The sequence below is a fragment of the Mytilus trossulus genome, chromosome 1 (assembly GCF_036588685.1).
Source record: "Mytilus trossulus isolate FHL-02 chromosome 1, PNRI_Mtr1.1.1.hap1, whole genome shotgun sequence".
NCBI classification, from domain to species: Eukaryota; Metazoa; Mollusca; class Bivalvia; order Mytilida; family Mytilidae; genus Mytilus; species Mytilus trossulus.
In genome coordinates, this window is record NC_086373.1 from 108,947,542 (window position 1) to 108,970,879 (window position 23,338).

Sequence of the window (23,338 nt, forward strand, 5' to 3'; positions counted from 1 at the left end):
GTAACTTCAGACATCTACAATCAACACTTTATAATAGACAGGTATTTACACAGGATTTGTCCAAACTCACATCAATGTATGAATTAGTAAATTGACCCTATACCTTTAACAAAACACAAATTTAACAGATCTTACTACTAGTACAGGCTGTCTATGTAGATATTTGTGCCAACAGGTTGTCCAAAATCCCACTCCCCTTATAACAGAATGACAGAACATATGAATGGATGGAGACATTTAATACTGTTACTTTCAGTCAACTGTATGTAGTGTCTCTTAAATCTGAGAAAGTCAAATGCAGAAAAAGGAAAAAAAGGGATTTATCCTATGACATTCTGAGGGAGATTGTGTGACATCCATGTTCTTTTGAATCATTGACTGTTGGTATGTCAATGAATAAATAAAAAAAGTTCTCCACATTCATAGTCAATACTGAGGGAAACAGTGTGACATCATTGACTATGTCATTTATATCATCTAGCAAAGAATAGTCCTCAAAAATCTAGAAAATCAACCAACAACAAATAAGAATATTATTTTTTTCTGGATTCACTAACAATTGACATTTGTCAATGTTATAACAAACTGTTGCTATTTGCTATTGTTTCCCACAGCTATTTACATAAAGTAAATGTCCTCCAATTGGGATATCAACTTTACAAAAATTTCATTCAGTTATTTTAATACAAGAAAAATGATAACTTAAGTTTCCAATGCAAAATAAAATAAAATTTAGAATCAGTTATAACAATATAGATCAAGTCTTAAAAATAAACAAGTATTAATAAAAAAATAATTTATTTCTGATTGCAACCAATAGAATAATTCTTGGGTAGTGTATTACAATTGTTTTACAATTTCAGTGTTGATAGTCAATTACTGATTAGGAATTATTCCTGGCTAGTGTCAGAAGGTAGTGTATTACAATTGTTTTACAATTTCAGTGTTGATAGTCCTTTACTGATAAGGAACGGCTCCTGTTCAGGATCACGTCCAAGGAAATTTTTAAGCATATCACTGGCGTCCTGTAAAAGAAAAGAAAAATATCAATTATCATCACTGTTAATATAATTTTATGTTCATATGTAGATTATAACACCCTTTAGTATAAAACATAACCTGAGGTTAACCAGAAGTGAAAACATGGTACTGGTGTATGTTAAAAACTCCACATGTACAGTTAAAAGCCTACAAAATCATCTCTACTCTATCCTACTATGTTACTAGACCAGAAAAATATAACATATAGGATTTAACAATAAATAATGAATCTGACACCTTACCCTTTCAGAAAACTTAAAATTCCAAACTAGATTTCATGTGGTTTTTATTGCACAATCTAAAGTTTTTCTTTTTGGCCATTGTGTTCTGTTTTTATTGGACTTTTTTATTGGCTACTTGTATTTTCTCTCTTTTTCTTTAATCAAATGTAAAAAAATGTTTATTTCACAAACTAATAAAAAAACCTTGAACAAACTAGAAAATAATGTAAGAACTATTGTTAACTCACCAATGATCCACCGGGTTGTAAGATGTACTTTCTATAATCAGCACCAACTTTAGGACTCATTATACCTTCCTTCCTGAACCGTGAATAGAACATATCCATACAGAACACTTCACTCCACTGGAAAACAACAACATCGGTTATCAATTGTGTGTAAAAGGCTCATAATTACATACAAATACTTATAAAAAACTACAATGATAAAACATGCATGTTCACTACTACAAAATTCTGTAACCACAGTTTAGTAAGTCTACAGATCAGTTTCTTTCATGTTTAACAAATTTTTGGTTTGATAGTAGAAAGTATTTGATATTTTATCGATCAGAGTATGGCAATCAATTTCTCCTTTTTTTCAGATTGGGAAGATGTGAAGACTATGAAGGGTCTTCTTGGTTCTGAGTGGCAAATCTACTGCAACAGCATTTGTAACATTTATTTTGATTGCTAATTCCTCAGAGCTTTAATGCATTGCTGTGAGGATTACCTACCAGATATCCATAGTATTGAGAATCATAACCTCCAGCTATATGTCCAAAGGAGGCTGGCATGTTGGTCCCTGGTGTTGCTGGAAATCCTAAAGTCTCCTCTGACAACTTGGAAAATATAGATGCTGTGTCAGCCTAGAAATAAAAACAATTAAGTATGAAAAATAAAATACACCTAAACATGAACATGACAAATGAGTAGGTCAATATTGATATACTCATAACTATAAAGTGAAAATAGTACCAGTTTCCTATCTTACAGAAAATAACCAACTTATAACATTCCTTTATAGTGAAAAAGAAAGTAGGACACTGCTAATGAACTGTAAGGGTATTCCATTAACTTCTCTACATCTGATTTAAAATAATCAAGTCTGATTTGTGTGCTTATGCGTATATATCCTATCCCTGTCATTGAACAAGAACTGTTTTTAGAAAATGCAAATGAAATTAATCCATTGAGGGTGCCTCAATCAAGACGACAAGAGGATACAGAGATTTGGGAGGTCTTTCCTTTTAAATTTCAATAGTCTTGAGTGTTTGTTTAACCATTGAATATCTACTAAATGCAACTTTTAACTGCTTTCCACAAATTAATCAATATTTTAAAAGATCTCATCAAACTGCATATTCTATAAATACTGAAATCTTGTAGATCAAAAGTTCTTTACCTGATCCATTCTGTGAATGGTCTGATCAAAAGTGCCTAGTAATATTTGTCTAAGATTAAACACTCCAGCATTGGCCTTCCTGCTATCTAACAGTTTCTGTAACAGATCATCAGGTATGGCTGTTCCATCTTTATAGTGTGCTGACATTCTACTGAGTGGTTCCTTCTCCCAACACCAATTCTCTAACATCTGAGAGGGAGCTTCAACGAAATCTCTCTCCACATGTGTACCACTGTTAAAATAATAGAAAATCTCTCTCTACATGTGTACCAGTGTTTAAATAATAGAAAATTCTCTCCAATGTTAAAATAATAGAAAATCTCTCTCCAATGTTAAAATAATAGAAAATCTCTCTCCACATGTGTACCACTGGTAAAATAATATACATGTGTACCACTGTTAAAATAATAGAAACTCAAAGTATATTTCTTATTTAAAGAATAATTAGTTGAAGAATTCAGATAGAGAAAAAGATTCAACGAGTGACTGAACAACACATTGATACAGGAATGTGCTATTAGTTAATTATCAATATTGTTCGTTCACAAGTTGAATATTTTTCTATATTTGAATTCTTTGATTAGTTATTCTTTTTATTACATTGCAAATGGATATTTTTTATGAAATTTAAGTAGAAAATGTAAGGAACTATATCTTTTTCTACGCATTCACAATTTGTTTTGATCTGACGTTATCAATGTCTTGAGAACACCTATTATTTTGGTATGATGTCTCAGGAATGAAATAACCATGTTTATTTCACATGTGAAATTATCGATTTTTATTTCACTGGGAAATTAATGTAACTCATCCCAATCAACATAATAATACTTTTTTAGGATGCGTGCTCCATGTATTCATCCAATATCTATATCAATTAGTGTAGAATATGAAAATAAGTAGATTTGGTATGATTGCCAATGAGACAACTCTCAATCTAAGACCAAGTGATGAAAGAGTTCATAATGACTGTCAATATTTGTGTACCTCCAAAAACAAATTATTCATAAATGAACAACAATTTTAAAAGTAATTCTTAATATGACCATGACATATATTGTTTAGAAATTAAATACATCAAAAGATCAAACAACTGTTTCAAGACTATACTTAGAGTGGCATTGTAACTGACTATACTAAGAGTGGCATTGTGACTGACTATACTAAGAGTGGCATTGAGACTTCAAGACTATACTAAGAGTGGCATTGTGACTGACTATACTAAGAGTGGCATTGTGACTGACTATACTAAGAGTGGCATTGTGACTGACTATACTAAGAGTGGCATTGAGACTTCAAGACTATACTAAGAGTGGCATTGTGACTGACTATACTAAGAGTGGCATTGAGACTGACTATACTAAGAGTGGCATTGTGACTGACTATACTAAGAGTGGCATTGTGACTGACTATACTAAGAGTGGCATTCAGACTGACTATACTAAGAGTGGCATTGTGACTAACTATACTAAGAGTGGCATTGAGACTGACTATACTAAGAGTGGCATTGTGACTGACTTTACTAAGAGTGGCATTGTGACTGACTATACTAAGAGTGGCATTGTGACTGACTTTACTAAGAGTGGCATTGTGACTGACTATACTAAGAGTGGCATTGAGACTGACTATACTAAGAGTGGCATTGTGACAGTGGCATTGTGACTGACTAAACTAAGAGTGGCATTGTGACTTTATTGTCAGTTGCTAGTACTTCTGCTCATCATTGAAGACCTTCCAGTAACTATCTAGATGAAGAAGAGCAGTGATATACTTGTATGTGACTATTTTCTAGTATTTGATTGAAATTCTAGTTTCTTTTCATACACATAATATAAATCTGTTTCTAATCTCCGATGGGGTAATTAAAAATTTGTTCATTTATTTTTTATATCTTCTTATTTACAAATAATTACATTAGATGTATGCTTCATTAAAATACCTTATTCTGATTGGCTAACTGCACATCTCACGTTATTCCTTAAGCAATTGCATTACACAATAAATTTATCATTCATGATGACACGAGGTCCCACAATAAAGTGCACAGGTAAATTAAATAAAAACTTGATAAAATTGTGTTTTCATGATCCTAGCTAAAAAATGTAATTAAAAGTATTGAATGCTTCTTTTTGTAACTTCATAGGGTTGTAAAAGCATTGACCGTGCACATTTTTAGAATGAAGCGCTTCTGCACTTCATACAAAATGTACTTCAGTCAACCCTTTTACACCCCGATGAAGTTACAAAAAGAAGCATTCAATTCTTAAATACAAACCTAAACAATGCAAAATCAGCTTGTGCACAGATCTGGTGCATAACATGTCCAAACTCGTGGAAGTACGTCTCTACCTAAATAATAATCATTGTGTTACTGTCATCAAACAAAATAAAGTATCATGTTTCATACAATTTAAAAGTAGATACATTCACATCAACTTTGTGTTACCTTGTGTTTTTGTTAGATGTATTTATATTTGTATTCACCTAATGAGTCAGCCTTTTTAGTTTGTTCTTAAGTTGCACTGTTATATCCACTGTCCCAGGTTATGGGAGGGTAGTAGTCACCAATATTTCACCCACCACATCCTTTATGTGCCTGTCCCAAGTCAGGAGGCTGTAGTTCAGTTGCTGTCATTGGTTTGTCATGCTTGTTTTTGTAAGCTGTTTTGTTATTAATTAAGCCCTTAGTTTTCTCAATTGAATTGTTTCATGTTTTTCATATCAAAAACCTTTTAGAGCCAACCATATGGTATGGGTTTTTCTCATTGTTGAAGACTGTATGGTTGCCTACATCCACTTCATTAGAACTTGGTTAAAGTTGTCTCATAGTCAATCATACCACATCTCCTTATTTTTAAATTAACTATATATATATTCAAAAGTATTCAAATGAAGTAAGTAAGAGTAGACGAGTGCAATGTACATAAAACTCTGATTATGCTTTTATTAACTTTCTGCAATATTATATGCAGTGTTTGACATAAAAGACAAGACAAACTTCAAGATGCATTTCTTGTAAAGGGGAAGTAACTGTAATTATTTTCTATATGATGGCAACAACAGTAACTTCCCCTTGTATATAATGATCAAGCGTAACAATTTGGTTCATATATTTAAATGTGTAAAAGATACTGAAAACATATTGTAGAATTACATTATACTTCATCTTGGAGATTCATGTATGGAAGGTGGTTGGGATGGATTTGTAGGGATAGAAAAACATTTTTAAAACACCATCCAAGGAATATTAATTTGAAGTTAGACTTGATAATGTTCATTAGTCTAGAGTTCACTAAGGCTGATATTCAATCAGCGATTCCTGCAGAGAAGTGGTCAAATAGTGTCTTATCAATAACTGGTGATTACTATACACCACCTTTGGTATTAGGATTGGGATTTAAATGTTTAATTTGTACCTCATCGTGAGTTAGTAGTGATGGTTTATCTTCAGTTGGTTTTGTAAAGTTAGCCTCCATAGCAGCTACTGAAATCTGTCTTTTACCATCAGGTCCTATACAACCTGGCTGTAATATAAAATATGTAATCATAACAGATACTGAAATCTGTCTTTTACCATCAGGTCCTATACAACCTGGCTGTAATATAAAATAAGCAAGCATTCTGTGGGTCTTGCCTTGCAACACATAATCCCCTATCATTTAAAATATTCATTGTACCGGCACAAAATGCTAACTTGATCTATAACTTGCCTAGGTGTAAACTAGCAAATATGAAGTAAATATATTCAAGCATGACAAAATAAAATGTAGAAAATTAAAATTTACAGTGAATTTTCTAAGTCCAAGGACAATAACTCTCCACAAAATCATTAGACTGGACCAAAATTTCAAGAAAAAAAGCAAGGAAAATGGAAAATTAGGGATCATTCAAACAACATGTTTTAAAATACATGTAATGATTAAAAGATATTAAAAATTAAATGAAATGAAAAGTAGTTCAATGATGCTTTTTATAAAATGTGTTTACCAGTAGACCAAAACAAGCAGCATGTCCATACTGTCCTTCCCTGGGGTTTAAGTCTAAATGTTCTTACCTGTAGACCAAAACAAGCAGCATGGCCATACTTTTCTTCCCTAGGGTGTAAGTCTAAATGTTCTTACCTGTAGACCAAAACAAGCAGCATGGCCATACTTTCCTTCCCTGGGGTGTAAGTCTAAATGTTCTTACCTGAAGACCAAAAAAAGCAGCACGGCAATACTTTCCTTCCCTGGGGTGTTAGTCTAAATGTTCTAACCTGTAGACCAAAACAAGCAGCATGGCCATACTTTCCTTCCCTGGGGTGTAAGTCTAAATGTTCTCATCTGTAGACCAAAACAAGCAGCATGTCCATACTTTCCTTCCCTGGGGTGTTAGTCTAAATGTTCTTACCTGTAGACCAAAACAAGCAGCATGTCCATACTTTCCTTCCCTGGGGCGTAAGTCTAAATGTTCTTACCTGTAGACCAAAACAAGCAGCATGTCCATACTTTCCTTCCCTGGGGTGTAAGTCTAAATGTTCTTACCTGTAGACCAAAACAAGCAGCATGGCCATACTTTCCTTCCCTGGGGTGTAAGTCTAAATGTTCTTACCTGTAGACCAAAACAAGCAGCATGGCCATACTTTCCTTCCCTGGGGTGTAAGTCTAAATGTTCTTACCTGTAGACCAAAACAAGCAGCATGGCCATACTTTCCTTCCCTGGGGTGTAAGTCTAAATGTTCTTACCTGTAGACCAAAACAAGCAGCATGGCAATACTTTCCTTCCCTGGGGTGTAAGTCTAAATGTTCTTACCTGTAGACCAAAACAAGCAGCACGGCAATACTTTCCTTCCCTGGGGTGTTAGTCTAAATGTTCTTACCTGTAGACCAAAACAAGCAGCATGGCAATACTTTCCTTCCCTGGGGTGTAAGTCTAAATGTTCTTACCTGTAGACCAAAACAAGCAGCATGGCCATACTTTCCTTCCCTGGGGTGTAAGTCTAAATGTTCTTACCTGTAGACCAAAACAAGCAGCATGGCAATACTTTCCTTCCCTGGGGTGTAAGTCTAAATGTTCTTACCTGTAGACCAAAACAAGCAGCACGGCAATACTTTCCTTCCCTGGGGTGTTAGTCTAAATGTTCTTACCTGTAGACCAAAACAAGCAGCACGGCAATACTTTCCTTCCCTGGGGTGTTAGTCTAAATGTTCTTACCTGTAGACCAAAACAAGCAGCATGGCCATACTTTCCCTCCCTGGAGTGTAAGTCTAAATGTTCTTACCTGTAGACCAAAACAAGCAGCATGGCCATACTTTCCCTCCCTGGGGTGTAAGTCTAAATGTACTTACCTGTAGACCAAAACAAGCAGCATGGCCATACTTTCCCTCCCTGGAGTGTAAGTCTAAATGTTCTTACCTGTAGACCAAAACAAGCAGCATGGCCATACTTTCCCTCCCTGGGGTGTAAGTCTAAATGTACTTACCTGTAGACCAAAACAAGCAGCATGGCCATACTTTCCCTCCCTGGAGTGTAAGTCTAAATGTTCTTACCTGTAGACCAAAACAAGCAGCATGGCCATACTTTCCCTCCCTGGAGTGTAAGTCTAAATGTTCTTACCTGTAGACCAAAACAAGCAGCATGGCCATACTTTCCCTCCCTGGGGTGTAAGTCTAAATGTTCTTACCTGTAGACCAAAACAAGCAGCATGGCCATACTTTCCTTCCCTGGGGTGTAAGTCTAAATGTTCTTACCTGTAGACCAAAACAAGCAGCATGGCCATACTTTCCTTCCCTGGGGTGTAAGTCTAAATGTTCTTACCTGTAGACCAAAACAAGCAGCATGGCCATACTTTCCTTCCCTGGGGTGTAAGTCTAAATGTTCTTACCTGTAGACCAAAACAAGCAGCATGGCCATACTTTCCTTCCCTGGGGTGAAGGTCCAAGTAGAAATATCCCAAAAGCTGACTTGATTCTTTGTCTGTCACACTGTACTGCAAACAACAAAATCTTTTTATAATATCTTATAGTATTCACATTATTACCGTGGCAATTACAAAATATTCTTCGCACAAGTTGACACACAATATAAAACCACTACTCATTCTAAAAGTAACCAGAAGGTTACAATAATCACCGATTAGTTCAGCCATTTTTATTTTTGATAAATAGCTAAACCTTATGTGTAGCTCCTTTTTTTACTAATAGAAAACTTGTGAACTTTTATATTGATTTTAGTCATTATGAGATAATAAGTCATTTAAAGGGTAAGGTAAAATTCAAACTGTTAGCAAGAAGTTCCTGCATAACAGTTCTGAAAAATGCTTATATGAGACAATATCTGAAAAAGTCGATTTTTGGCAATAAGAAAAAACCAAAAAAAAATTCTTTAAACCCGGTATTTCAATAGCACAAATCGAAGAACACACATTTGGGATCTAGGAACTGTTGTCTGTAATTCAAACAATTGTTTAATAAGGAAACAATGGCAATTTTAAAAATGGTACAAAAAAATCCAGTTCTTTACTGTTACCAAAGGGAATCAATTTTAAAAAGTTTCTAATGGGAATAAGGAATAAGTTTAAGACGTTATTTGTGGTTTACTAGTATATCCTGCAATAGTTTATCAAATGCCAATTATTGATTTTAACATTTGCAATACAAAAGGTTTAGAAATAATATAGTTCGGTATGTCGGTAACATGAAAGAATCTTGAGTAACAGGACAACGGTAACAGGACAGAGTTGGTAACAGAAAGGATTTTTCTGCTTTATTTTAAAGTTTAAGAAAAATACATCATTTTAGATTGGTCACAATTGGAAGATAACAGCAAACAATGTCATTTAGTCTTTGAAACTGTATTTGCAAGATGAAAAATCTGCCTAGGTAATGAAAAATTCTAAAATAAATTCCTTTCTGTTACTATCTACTATACTTAAATTGCACAATGTTCTCTGCTGTTATCAAAAGCAAAAAACCTATTTTGTTATTCAATATACTGTATATTATTTTGAAATTTATTTGATATGGTCGTGATAACTTATATTAAATGAAATGGTTGACATATAGTAGATGAACGATTCTTCAGTGAAAATGTCTTGAATATCCTTCCTGTTACTAATGATGGTTATGCTGTTACTTTTTATCAGGTAAAATGACAGAACGTAACAGAAAGGAATTACGCGATAGTTTTTGTCCTTTTTATCACATTAAATGTAAGTGTATTTCCTGTGTCCTATAACTTTTAAAAAGATGATATAAAAACACACTTAATATTGTGGTGCACACTTAAAAATATTCTCAGAAAGTGGAAGAAAAGGCTATAACAGGATGGAACACCAATAAGTATTTTTCTATAAATTCTTACCTTGGATGGGCTTGAATGTTCAAACCTGGCCGCCTTTTCAACTATTTTTTTGTACTAATGCATTCAGGAAATGATGCTCTTCACAATACATAATGGGAAAATAACTATTGGTCTTGTAAACGTTTCCACAGGTAAAAAAACTCAGTGGTAACAGGAGGGAAATCACCTCTGGGGACAACTTTTTTTTTGTCTTAAAATTTTCAAAATTTTATTACATGCTAATGATGCTATAGTTGTAATATAAAAAGACAAATAAAGGGCAAGTTTGTTATATAATTTATCATATATGTGAGAATCGGACGCCTGTTTAATTAATTTGGATATTATTTGAATGATTTAGTTTTCCAAAAAACACAGGGGACAACATGATTTTAGGGGGGGTTGAACATTTAAATTACAAAATTTTATTGGAAGAAATATAAGAATGAGTGTTTAATTGTCAGGGGTTGGTGCATTATATAATTTAGTTTATACTGAAACTTGAAATTTTCAAAAAAGATGGTTGAATAAAAAAATAATTGCTGGTGAAGTTGGGGACATGGAAAATCGAAACACTCAAAACCTCAATTTTTTCAAAAATTTGTTTATATTGACGAACTGAAAACCAATCATGCAAATCAGTCATAACACAGTATTTCTTTTTTCAACCAGCACAAGTTGCACAATTAATGACCGTCATGGTTAGCTAAGGAATTTCAAGATGATCAACAAATTTCTATTTTATAGCAAGTCAAGAATGAAAATCAACATGAGGGGGCATTACTGTATAAAGAAAGACAACTCAAAATATTTGTTTTATGTAATTAAGTATGCACTCATCTCATGATTTACTGGATTCTTTTTGATCCATCATTTGTTGATACATTTTATAATAGTTTCACAATAATCACAATTTTAAATACATCAGTAAAGGACAATCTTGCCTTATCAAGTAGTTTTCCTTAACCACCAATTTTGGTTGCAAAGCACCCATATATTTCTCAATGGTTGGCTAGAAAAGAAAGCCCTTCAAATCCAGCACAATCTGTATGTTTTATTTTGATTTAATAATTACATATTGACACAATGTCGATGTTAGATTTCTGATAGTTATTCATTTCTTAGTAATTCTTCAACATTTCACAAATTATACTAACCATAGTCACATCAGGATGGTACACCTGGGCTCCTTCTATTAACTTGAATTCTAAACTGAGTAACTCCTAGAAATAATAATGATAGATTATATTGAATATTGATAATGTTGATAATATTGATGTACACAAAGATATCTTTCAGTAAACATTTTAAAATAAACAATCCTATTGTTAAAGTAATTTTAAAGAAATTATAACAACTTTGATTCTTCCTATCTATATACTTGCTCTTAAGTCGGTTGTTGTCTCTTTGACACATTCACTATTTCCATTCTCAATTTTATTGGTAAAAATACAATAGGCCTTTAGTAACAAAAGAATTGGATTCTGGCTGATGAGCTAGTCTTTAAAATAATTTTTAACATTAGCTATGAGCCTGAACTATGTGCTCTTTGATAGATACATATGGATGTGTTCTCAACAAGTTAAGATGACATAAGATTACCTGGTATATATCCAGTAAGCCTTTAGTTACAACCTTCATGGGGAAATATTCTTTAAGCTTCTCATGGTCAACAGCATATTTTTTCTCTTCTGCCATACTCATGTAATAACGGAAATCCCAAAAGTTTATCTTTCCATCAAACTCATAACCATATTTATCACACTGAAAAATAAACATCACATTTAATATACATTATTTTTTTTCAGAATTACTTTAACTATCATTATAAAAAATTAGGAATTGCTAACATGTTGTGTTTTGCTCTTGAATTAGAAATCGAAATGAATGATCAGTGGATATTATAAGTCTCATCTATAATTTTGGCTCAACATGACTATCCACAAACATTTGATAGTGATAATTTCCATGAAAGATCAGATTACATTTAGGACTGAACTCTGGTATGGATTTCTATTAACTCTAAATTTGATGTCAATAACAACAAGTTGTATCCCAATTCCGAAACTATGCAGATTTCTTTTTATCCAAAATCAATCGATTTTTGTTTCAATTTACTTTAGTATAAACCTTTTTAAAAGTATAAAATAGAAGTGAATTATTAAGTCAAGATTATTAAAGAGATATATAAACTATAACCTAGAAAAGATCATTTAAGGTAGCACTACAGTCTAACAATGATTTTTTTGTCATATTTTTTTTATCACATAATTCTGAAGAAAGTATTATTCTGCACAGTTTGTAAAAATCCCAAAGTCATTATCATATCACAACAGGGAGTAAATTGATAATGCATTTATGTAAATAAAAGCACATGGTAATTAATCTAAATATATAGGCATTTGGGAGGGGCTAATATGTCAATCATCTGTTGATACCAGTGTCCAGCTGTTAATCTCTGACCATAAGATAAATAATGTAGTCTTATCTCATTGTTTTGAAACAAAAAATATTTATATAACATGGAAGTGAACAAAGAAAAAGAAAAAAAAACTAAAGGGAAAAAATCTATCAAAAAGGAAAAAAGTACTATGGAAAAGAGTGGGGAAGTAGTTTTGAAAGCCTCTGACTGCCTGTATACATTTCTTCTCTTTGGTCTTCTTCATTTATTAATACAGTTTTATGAATTTTAACTAATTTTCAGTTAATGTGTATTTTTTCAGTCCCATTAAATTAAATGTATTTTCAAGAAAAGGGTGGGTTGATCTTTTTATCAACATGTTTTTTGATGCACAATTTTAATGTATTAGCTAATTTCAGACATAGTTTTACTTTATTTCTTTTTTAAAATTCAAATGAAAATTATTCTTCATATATAGAGAATAATGTTGTTAATTTAACATTGATTAATGCAGCTGGTCAATCATGTTTTTCTCTTATCTGAGACTGTCTGGAAAGAGGCGGAGCTTTGTCTATATTTTAAAATTACTTTATCACTGATGTTGGTCAGATCTGTGACGTCAAACTCCCGCCAATGCCAAGTTAGTGTTGGACAGTTCACATATAATGCAAAATTTACAGCATTAGAGCATTAAAGACACAAAGTGTGTGGTTCTATTGATATAGTAATGGTAGCAGAACACTCCTGGGGTGTTCCCAGTGGAACGTCTGTATTTATATTGACTTTATAGGGGTTCTAAGGGGAAAATTCAGTTTTTAGGTCATTTCTCAGAACAATTTTTCATGAAAATTGTAAGGAAAAAATGACAATAGAAACTTTATGGGTACCCCCTTTGGCTTGACTTTGATATATATGATTGAAGTGTGTATTTTCTACAATACCGTGTCCCAGTTTTTGGATAATTTGTTTCTAAATGAATTTATGGGTTTCCAAAGATGAAAGGTGAAATGAAGTTTGGCACCCAGCAGTTAAATCAATATATCTTCTTACTGGAGGCATATATCAAAAATCTGAGACACGTTTTTGGAGATTGTATATGGTTGATTACAGGGATGAAAACAAATTTTTACTACCATTTGACATGAATGTGCCATTTTCATTCAAGTTGGAAGACCACTTTTTTGGCCATTAATGAGCTATATTTTGAGACTAATCAAACCAAAAATAAATTTATATATAAATTAAGAAAGAGTTATATTTCAGCTTTGAAATGAGTTAAAGATTTTAAAAATCCATTAAGTAGTTTTGGAGAAATTGATATTTAAATACTGTTGATTGGAGTCAGAAAATTCTGACTGTAGTGCTACCTTAATATACAATTTTAAGATATAAATCACCTCTTCCTTCTTATACTCTAAGAACAGCGACATCTCTGATTGCTTTAGAGCCTGTAACTTCTTTGATAGGCCTGAGAGGAATGAAGTGACAGCTTCAGGAGTCTTAGCCATCCTCATATCTAATACAAAAGCAGAATGTGAAGGGAAGCCTAGAATCTGTGCTTTCTGAAAAAAATAATTAAATAATGCTGTTCTAATGACTATACAATTTTTCTACTTTTCAATTTTCATTTTAAAATTTGGAGTGCTGAAATCATTATTTTCTTATAAAACTCTATAATACAAAATAGATTAACATTTCTACTGATTACATTTTTTCAAATTTTAATTAGTAAAATTGATATTAGATTTAATAAATGTATGCATCTTATTTTTACTCCATACACAGGGGTAATAATCCACCATGCTACAAAAGCTGAGAGATATAGCTTTCGACCAGTCTATCTCCCAGATGGTATTTTACTTGGACATATGTCACATATAATGAGGCAACTATGTCACCTAAAGCTTTTCACTTTCATATAGGGAGCATGGTATATGTGAGCATGTTCACTAAATGTTTTTAATTAATTTTACATACCTCATGTCTGAGTTTTATTAATTCTTCTAAGATAGCAGTATTTTCTTTTACACATCTAGAAAAGAAAGATATGTTTTTTATTCACCAATCTATTTTGACTGTTGACTATTCTTGATTATCTGGATGCCCTCTGCCTTATCATTTACTTCATCAAACATTGACATGGAAAAAAGACTCAAGCCCTTGTAAACTTATCTGGATGCCCTCTACCTTATCATTTACTTCATCAAACATAGGCATAGAAAAAACACTCAAGCCCTTGTAAACTTATCTGGATGCCCTCTGCCTTATCATTTACTTTATCAAACATAGGCATAGAAAAAACACTCAAGCCCTTGTAAACTTATCTGGATGTCCTCTGCCTTATCATTTACTTTATCAAACATAGGCATAGAAAAAACACTCAAGCCCTTGTAAACTTATCTGGATGCCCTCTGCCTTATCATTTACTTCATCAAACATAGGCATAGAAAAAACATTCAAGCCCTTGTAAACTTATCTGGATGTCCTCTGCCTTATCATTTACTTTATCAAACATAGGCATAGAAAAAAGACTCAAGCCCTTGTAAACTTATCTGGATGTCCTCTGCCTTATCATTTACTTTATCAAAAACATAGGCATAGAAAAAACACTCAAGCCCTTGTAAACTTATCTGGATGCTCTCTGCCTTATCATTTACTTTATCAAACATAGGCTATAACTTAATTAGCAAAATAACAGTATTCATTACAGTACTCCATTTTAGCGCAACTTAAAACCTAATATGAAAAATTTGTGGATTATAAATTTAACAAAATAAATACATATCATTTTAAAGGTGACTATGTGGTATGGGTTTTGCTCATTGTTGAGGGTCATACAGTGACCTACAGCTGTTAATTTCGGTGTCATTTTGGTCTTTCATGAAGAGTTGTCTCATTGGCAATCATATTCTTGTTTATAAGTACAGACGGAATACACTGAATCCATCATAAAACTGATGATATGAAATCTGTTAACTGCATCCACTCAAAATTGAAGTTAGTAATACTATGTTAGTATGTAAATGTTACCTAGAGTTAAATGCTATTTCCAATTGTTTCCTAGTGTTGGGGTTTCTAGCTTTCTTCATACAAGGGAAGTAATGAGGATATTTCAAGGTCACCTTTAGTTTTCCATCATCAGTCTGCATCAATAGAAATTAGAAATAAAATATTATACAGCTTGGGCAACTTTTTAAACCAATTTTTCAGTTTCTAAAAGTTCAAAAGTTAACCAATCAACAATGTATTACTGAGGACCACATGATAATAAAATCTTTCTGAAAATATATATTTTTAGACAAAAATGTTCCCCATTGGTTAATGTAGGAATTGGACATACAATATGTGTAAAATGCTAACTGACTAATGAAGAAAGCTAATTAAAACATAATGGGACATAACTAAGGTAAATTAACTCACAAAAAGGTCACATTATGATAATCTTTATATTGTAAACACAAGAGCATTACAAAGGCAGTTTTCTTTGTAAATCATTTGCACAAAATTCAAAAACAAATAAAAAATAAAGTGAAAGTTCAAAAGTTGGACAGATGTCTTTGATTTAAAAGGCTTCTGCTCCACCTAACCAAGGGACAAAATAAGTTTCAATTAATTATGTTTAATATTGCCTACTTGCATGTAAAGTTTGAGCAATATGAGAGATCACCCATTTAAATATTCTATTATCTTACCTTATCCAATGATTTAATGAAGTCTTCAGAAACACCATCTGAAATATACACAAATGTTATTGACTTTGTAGCCGATTATATTTGGTAATACAATTAAAAAGTTCTTAACAAAGAACATGCAAAACTTCATACAGATTTTGTTTATAATTTCAATGTGATGAATTCCTCACAAACAAAAACAGAAAAATAAAATGCCTAAGGGGATTCTATCTTCTGCTAAGAGTAATAAAAGATAAGGTTTATAATGAAAGTTTGCAATATGTATATTTGTGTATTTTGATAATAGATATTAACAAACCTAAATCTTTTTCTGTAAACTCCAGTACTGTGTTTTCTTCGTTCAGGTTTTTACTGAAGTCAATACTTAAATCACTCATTCTCTTCTTTATTTCTTTAATTTTATCTTGTTTTTCCTTTGGCAAATGTAACCCTACAATCACATTAACAATTTTCAATATAAAGCAATGGAGAAGTTACCAACAACAGCTAATTATCTCCCCTGTCTTACAACTTTCTCTCCCATGTATATATCAGAGTTGATAAGGTCATTAATTAAGGCATTCTCTTTCTGTCAAAAAATATGTCAACATTGTAGAAGTTATATTTTTCTTCAATTTGGTTGGATCTTTTGTGTCGAGACAATTTTTGAAATAAAAATGAATTTGTAAAATAAGGAAAATTGGTGGATCAATTTCAAAAGTCAATAATACATGTAATATACAGAATTAAACCTATAGAAAATATACCAATAAATAATGAAAGGTATACCATTTCTTTTGCCATATTTAATCATTCTCTCCAAATATCTTGTTGCCTCTGGCTTTAGTTGACCTGACAGTTTTTTCTCCGTGGCAACCAATGTGTCAAACACGTCCTGTCTCATGCTGTAAATAAACAAATAGAATGTGAAGTCGGCATACATTATTTATACACAAAAGCTACCAAGTTTTAACTTCTTATCGTTTAAAAAAGTTTCTAAATCATAGGCACCCATTTTAGTATACTGATGTAATCTATATAATCGGTAATGACTTGTAAGTGAGTCCAATATTTCTTTGTAAAATCTCTTATAACAAACTTTGTAAACTTAATTGTAATAGCTGTAGGGGGCTAGAGTGTTACAGTACTAGTAGTTCTCAAATAAATACTTGTCAAGGTATTATTCATTATAAAATGTTAAAATTCTTTTGAATATTGGAAGAATATGAAAAGGGGTGTTGTTATCATATCATTTATTTATTATAAAATATTAAAAAAAAAATATTTTCCATTATTTTTTAAAAGGAATACACTGAAAAGGTAGGTTACAGGAAAACATTGTTCTTAGCATACAACATCTGAACTAGAGTTGTATCCCTTTGAACAGATACTTACCTCATTTCTACATCAAATTCTGATAGTTCTTTATCAGCCGTTACACTGGCATCTCTCAGGTCCTTGTCAGATGATACATGTTGTAAGAAATCTACATTGTTTCTGTTTACTGCATACACACAATCATTGTCTGCTAAAGCCTAGGGAATCAAGGAAATAAATCTAAGAACATGTCCTGGCATACATGAATGTCAATGACACAATAACCAAATGACAAAAAATACGAAACATCTAGAGTTGAGAATTATCTAATGCAATTATTTTTAGTCCAATTCATTTTGGTGTCAATAGTGGAAAAGGTTTAATAAATGTTTGATAAAAAAATACATAAAAGGTGATCTAAGCATCACTTTTATAGAATTTCTTCATAGTTTACACTTGGAATTAAACAGATCTAATGGAGGAGACTGAAATATCAGATTTTAAACAGATTTTAAGAATATCATCTTTTGATTAAAGAATCCTAACTTTTGAATCAGACAAAAGGTTTTTCAACAGTGTTGAAGAATGTATTCACATGATCTAAATAAATAATGGAAAGATAGATTCCTCCACTGCAACAAGTCTGTTATGATATTTCTCCACTCGAGACAGTTGAATTTCATCATCTAAATCATGAGGCTTGCAGAGCTTTTTATATTATTTAAAATTTAACTGTTGAGAGTGGAGAATATTGTTATACACAAGTTATAGTGTAGGATTCTGTTTCTCTAATGATTTTTTTCCTTCTTTTTCCAAGATTTTCAGAAAGTTGTGTTCTGTATATGGGATGTCATCAGGCCTTGTCGCCTTTTTTCATGACTTTTTTCATGACTTCGAATTTGAGAAGAAATAAAAAAATTTGGACGTCATAATAAAATTTCCACTTTACAGATATTTCACGAGCAAGGAGAAATGTTTTCTCACACCGCTCAAGAAATGTGAAAATTGTATAGAAATTAGAGAACAATTCTTTTCTATTTGAATAGTTTTTTTAGAAATTTAAAAACATTTCCAATGAACTACATTTAAAACAAAATTAAATAACTAACCTTTATCACATTATCATAATTAATTTGTTCTGGAGAAAGTTTTCCCACAGATTCATAAGCATGTAATGATGACTTCTTCAGATCTTCAACAGTTTTAGTAATCATGGCCTGATCAACTTTCCATGTTAATTTATTTCCTGGGGTAGCTGCCATTGTGTCTTGTAACTACAAAAATAATTTAAATTGCTCATTTTTTAGGAAACCCAATATCATGAATATGCTACTTGTCTAATTATCTAAATTTCGATAATTCCCAAGTTCCATGTAATGGACTTGAACATGTCGAAATCCAAATCAATGAGCTCCTGGGTCAGAATACACTTACAAATGTAACTGATCAAAGCTTATATATATATTTATATATGTGTGTAGGTGTATATAACAAATGTCTATCAAAATCATATAAAACAGTAAAATTTAAGATTAAAAATCAAGTTACAATGAGTGTATTTGTTAACATTTCATATGTTGATGATGCTGTCACTACCAAATTCTAAACAAAAATATAAAAGGATTAAATCATTTTTAAAACAAAATATTCAAAATATTTTGGAAACATGTTAATTTTTTTTTAGTAATAAGCTGTTTCTCTTGTCATGTGGGTTTTAGTGTTAGGGTAGGTTACTAAGGTATTGCAGACTTCAAGGACATATTCTTGTCATGTGATGGTGATGTTGGGTTTTAGTGTTAGGGTAGGTTACTAAGGTATTGCAGACTTCAAGGACATATTCTTGCAGTGAAGAATCTCCTGTTCTCTTCTCTTTTTTCTTACTCGAATTTGATGGTTGAGTTTGTTAGGGAGTGACTGTGCGTTCTTGTAGGGCAAAACCAATAGACTTTGGATCTGGCCAAGATACCGTAGATGTATGAGATGGTTTGTGAAGTAGGAAGGGCAATCCATGTCAATGAAATCCTCTATGGAATCTATCCTACAACACTAACTTCTAGGTTTGGAGGGAGTATAGACTGTGTCCCTGCCTTGGGTCAGACAGAAGTTTTCTGTGCTTGTACTGGGTGTAGGTATAGAAGAAGCAGCGGAAGCAACAGCTTTTTTGGAGTTGATCCACAAAGTGAAACCCTGTGCATATTGGTCTCCAGGTTGTTGGAAGTTGCTGTTTTCTTTGCAAGCTTGATAGGGATTTCTGGATATGCCTTATGGTGTCCAGTCAAGGGTATGGAAACATAGTTATTTGGACTAACCCAACATGTAGAAAAATCCAATCTGTTATAGCATAGCCATCTTCGCTAGCCAAGGGTTACAATCCACTCCCGCTCTCCCGTGAAGAGAGCGGGAGTGGATCGTAACCCTTGGCTAGCGAAGATGTAGCATAGCATGCTAAAGAGAAAGTGAGAAAGACAACACAGAAATCTAAATAATATTAAATAAAAAAGATCATGACTTGCCGACATCTTTCAAAAAACTGCAGTTAATTATCTATTGTTATATGATTTAAGGTAAATCGGAAATATTTTTTTTAGACAAGACCCAGCCGGTAGTCCAAGTGATCACCTTAAAGTTTAGACTGCAGTGGGATGTTACAGAAAACGAACGATGTTGAAAATCAAACAAATTGCTTGGTTTAATTTTTTCGACCAAATTTCCAGACAGTAAAGCGGGTATTCTTTGCAAAACTTTTAGCCCAGTCCAGAGAGTTTTCATGTGCACCTCTTCTGTTACTGCCTCTTAATATTTTGGTAACAGGGAACCAGTTTCATGTATACGTCTAAATACCAGCAAGTGTAATTACAGAACTACGGACTAATATTCAGCTTATTACCTTCAAATCTGTTCGGCTTTTGATTTTTGATTTTCCTTTTTGAATTTTCCTCGGAGTTTAGTATTTTTAAGGTCTTTCCCCTACGTGAGGAAAGACCTTATTGTTTTTCTAATGTTTAAGGTCTTTCCTCTCCGTGAGGAAAGACCTTATTGTTTTTCGCATGTTTTTTTTTTTTTTTTTTTTTTTTTTTTTTTTTTTTTTTTCATCCAGCATTTGTTTGACATGGCCTCCCCTCTTTTCTATTGGAGTTATCAAAACCAAATATGGACCATCGGTAGACCTCATTATGAAGTATTACCAGATGAGGCTGTGTAGGATTTCATCATCCCCTTTAGAAGTTATCTCCCTTTTATTGATTTTTTTCAACATGACCCCCCCTCGTTGTTTTTAAAGATATCATGATCTTATTTGGACAATAGGTACATCTCATCATGATGTATTACCATATGAGGCTGCATAGAATTTCATCATCCCCTTTGAGAGTTATTTCCCCTTGAAACAATTTCTTTCCTTTGCTCATTTCTCAAAAAATGTTAGAGATAGAATCGATTTGAAAACGGCAACATGTACAGGAACAGATGGCAATGTTAATGAACAAATACAATCATTTTGTTATTAACCCTTATAAGGAGTTATTCCCCTTGAAAAATTGTATACAATTTTAGAAAAAATCTATTGCAAGAACTGGAAGTCGTAGAGACTTGGGACCTTCACCAATAATCTTTAATTCATGTGACCTTCAATATGCACCCAAGGTCAAAGGTCACAGAGTGCAAAAAAAAATTACGCTGCAATTTCAAGCTTACATATTAGGAAAACGATAAGACTTTGCTGCCTACATACAGCGTATAAAATGTTCCTCTCGACGAACTCTACAATTTATATAATAAGCCCAAAAATGTCCGACCGTCTGTTCAAAAGTTACAACGGGATGATTATTAAAAGTATAGTATTTTGTGTATATCTTTTTAAAGGTAACAGATATCAACCTACTATAAACTTAAAAGATGATCAGTAGTTCAAGACCTTCAATTTGAGGTCAATGTCAGGTCATGATGAAATTTCACCTTGACCTTCACATTATACTATGACCTTGACCTTGTGATATTTAAAAGGTCAAGTGGTCCTGAGTTGAATGGTGATAGTCCCATGTCTTTACGACTTCCGGTTCTCAAGTTTTGTATTGCATCATATATTTGATGATTAATTGTGACCTTAGTGAACTTTAAAATTGTCTTAATTCTTTTTCTATAATGTTGTCCTTTAACTGTAGATCATTTATCATTTAACAGATTTGAGATATCTATTGTCGTTTTAGAGATAATGCAGTTTTAAGTTTTGCGAGCGGAGGCATGTATTTCTGAATCATCAAGAGCTTACCACTTAAAATGTTTAAGAAATTGAAGAGGTTGACATAGTTATATGTTTGACAAAATACCAAAAACATTCCATTTAAAAAAACACTAAAAAATTCAATTTGAAATTTTCATGTTTTGCATTGACTTTGTAAGTTTCATAATTTCTATTTATATAGTTGATATTGCATCATTATTTGCACTTTGTCAAATGGGGTCATCTGATATATCAAATTGAAGGTCTTAATAAACTCTTCTTAAAAATGAAAATTTGAAACCCCCTTTTCATCCAAGGGAGACGGGTGGGGTCATTTAGTGCAAACATTCAAATTTCTCAGATGGTAAGGTTGTCGCATATCAAATGAAAGAACATAAAGCGAACATTTCAAATTTCTAATTGACGTCTCCCAAAAATGAGTTGGATGGGGTCATTGAGTGCAAAAAATAAATGTTCTTTTAAGGTAGGGTTGTTGTATATCAAATGAAAGGTCATGATGTGTACATTTCAAATAGCAAATTCCTGACCTTCAAAAATTAGTAAGATAGGGTTATTGAGTGCAAAAATCAAACTTTCTAGAATATGGCGTTGTCGCATATCAAATGAAAGCTCATCTACTCTATGTTACATATATAATAATTCCGATCTCAAAAATGTAGGCGGATGAGGTCATTAAGTGATAAAAGTAAAAAGTTTCAGAAGGTATGCTTGTCGTATATCAAACGAAAGGTCGTACAAAGTACATTATGAAAGCATCACTTTTACAGGAAAGACCTTTCAATTGTTTTACAAACAATTGAGATACTAGTTTCTTATATTTATTTGTATTGTAGTCCTGTTATATTATGTTGTCATTTCAATGTTATGTTTTGCATTGCCAATAAAGTGCGAGGTTTGGCATGCCACAAAACCAGGTTCCACCCACCATTTTTTCCTTTAAAAATATCATGAACCAAGTCAGGAAGATGGCCATTGTTATATTATTGCTCGTTTCCATGTGTGTTACATTTTAACGTTGCGTCGTTTGTTTTCTCTTATTTTTTAGTGTAAATTCACTTTTGCGATATAACGTGTCACGGTACTTGTCTAACCCAAATGCATGTATTTAAGGTCTTTCCTCTCCGCGAGGAAAGACCTTATTGTTTTTCGCATGTTTTTTTTTTTTTTTTTTCATCCAGCATTTGTTTGACATGGCCTCCCCTCGTTTCTATTGGAGTTATCAAACCCAAATATGGACCATCGGTAGACCTCATTATGAAGTATTACCAGATGAGGCTGTGTAGGATTTCATCATCCCCTTTAGAAGTTATCTCCCTTTTATTGATTTTTTTCAACATGGCCCCCCCTCGTTGTTTTTGAAGATATCATGATCTTATTTGGACAATTGATACATCTCATCATGATGTATTACCATATGAGGCTGCATAGAATTTCATCATACCCTTTGAGAGTTATTTCCCCTTGAAACAATTTCTTTCCTTTGCTCATTTCTCAAAAAATGTTAGAGATAGAATCGATTTGAAAACGGCAACATGTACAGGAACAGATGGCAATGTTAATGAAAATATACAATCATTTTGTTATTAACCCTTATAAGGAGTTATTCCCCTTGAAAAATTGTATACAATTTTAGAAAAAATCTATTTCGAGAACTGGAAGTCGTAGAGACTTGGGACCTTCACCAATAATCTTTAATTCATGTGACCTTCAATATGCACCCAAA

At 32.5% G+C, this 23,338-nt stretch overlaps 1 protein-coding gene across 1 annotated transcript; it reads right to left on the minus strand.

The window, feature by feature from the left end:
- Nucleotides 1–781: 781 nt before the first annotated feature.
- Nucleotides 782–20,192, minus strand: LOC134697061 (thimet oligopeptidase-like). Its single transcript, XM_063559083.1, has 18 exons — nt 19,995–20,192; nt 18,485–18,649; nt 17,454–17,593; nt 16,848–16,963; nt 16,378–16,509; nt 16,080–16,117; nt 15,418–15,530; nt 14,365–14,419; nt 13,785–13,949; nt 11,589–11,750; nt 11,144–11,209; nt 8,530–8,634; nt 6,083–6,190; nt 4,942–5,015; nt 2,667–2,898; nt 1,999–2,130; nt 1,511–1,627; nt 782–1,025 (listed from the first exon to the last, which is right to left on the minus strand). The coding sequence occupies exons 1-18, from the start codon at nt 20,142–20,144 to the stop codon at nt 933–935; spliced, it is 2,163 nt and encodes a 720-aa protein (XP_063415153.1). The 5' UTR covers nt 20,145–20,192; the 3' UTR covers nt 782–932.
- Nucleotides 20,193–23,338: the final 3,146 nt, after the last annotated feature.

Bases quoted from the DNA above. Each gene is read 5' to 3' on its own strand.
- LOC134697061 (XM_063559083.1), bottom strand. From the start codon at position 20,144: ATGAAAACTCTCTGGACTGGGCTAAAAGTTTTGCAAAGAATACCCGCT. The intron at 11,751-13,784 runs GTGATTTATATC...TTTATTTTTCAG, and splicing joins TAGAGTATAAGAAGGAAGAG to TGTGATAAATATGGTTATGA. The intron at 8,635-11,143 runs GTTAGTATAATT...TGTTGTTTGCAG, and splicing joins ACCATCCTGATGTGACTATG to TACAGTGTGACAGACAAAGA.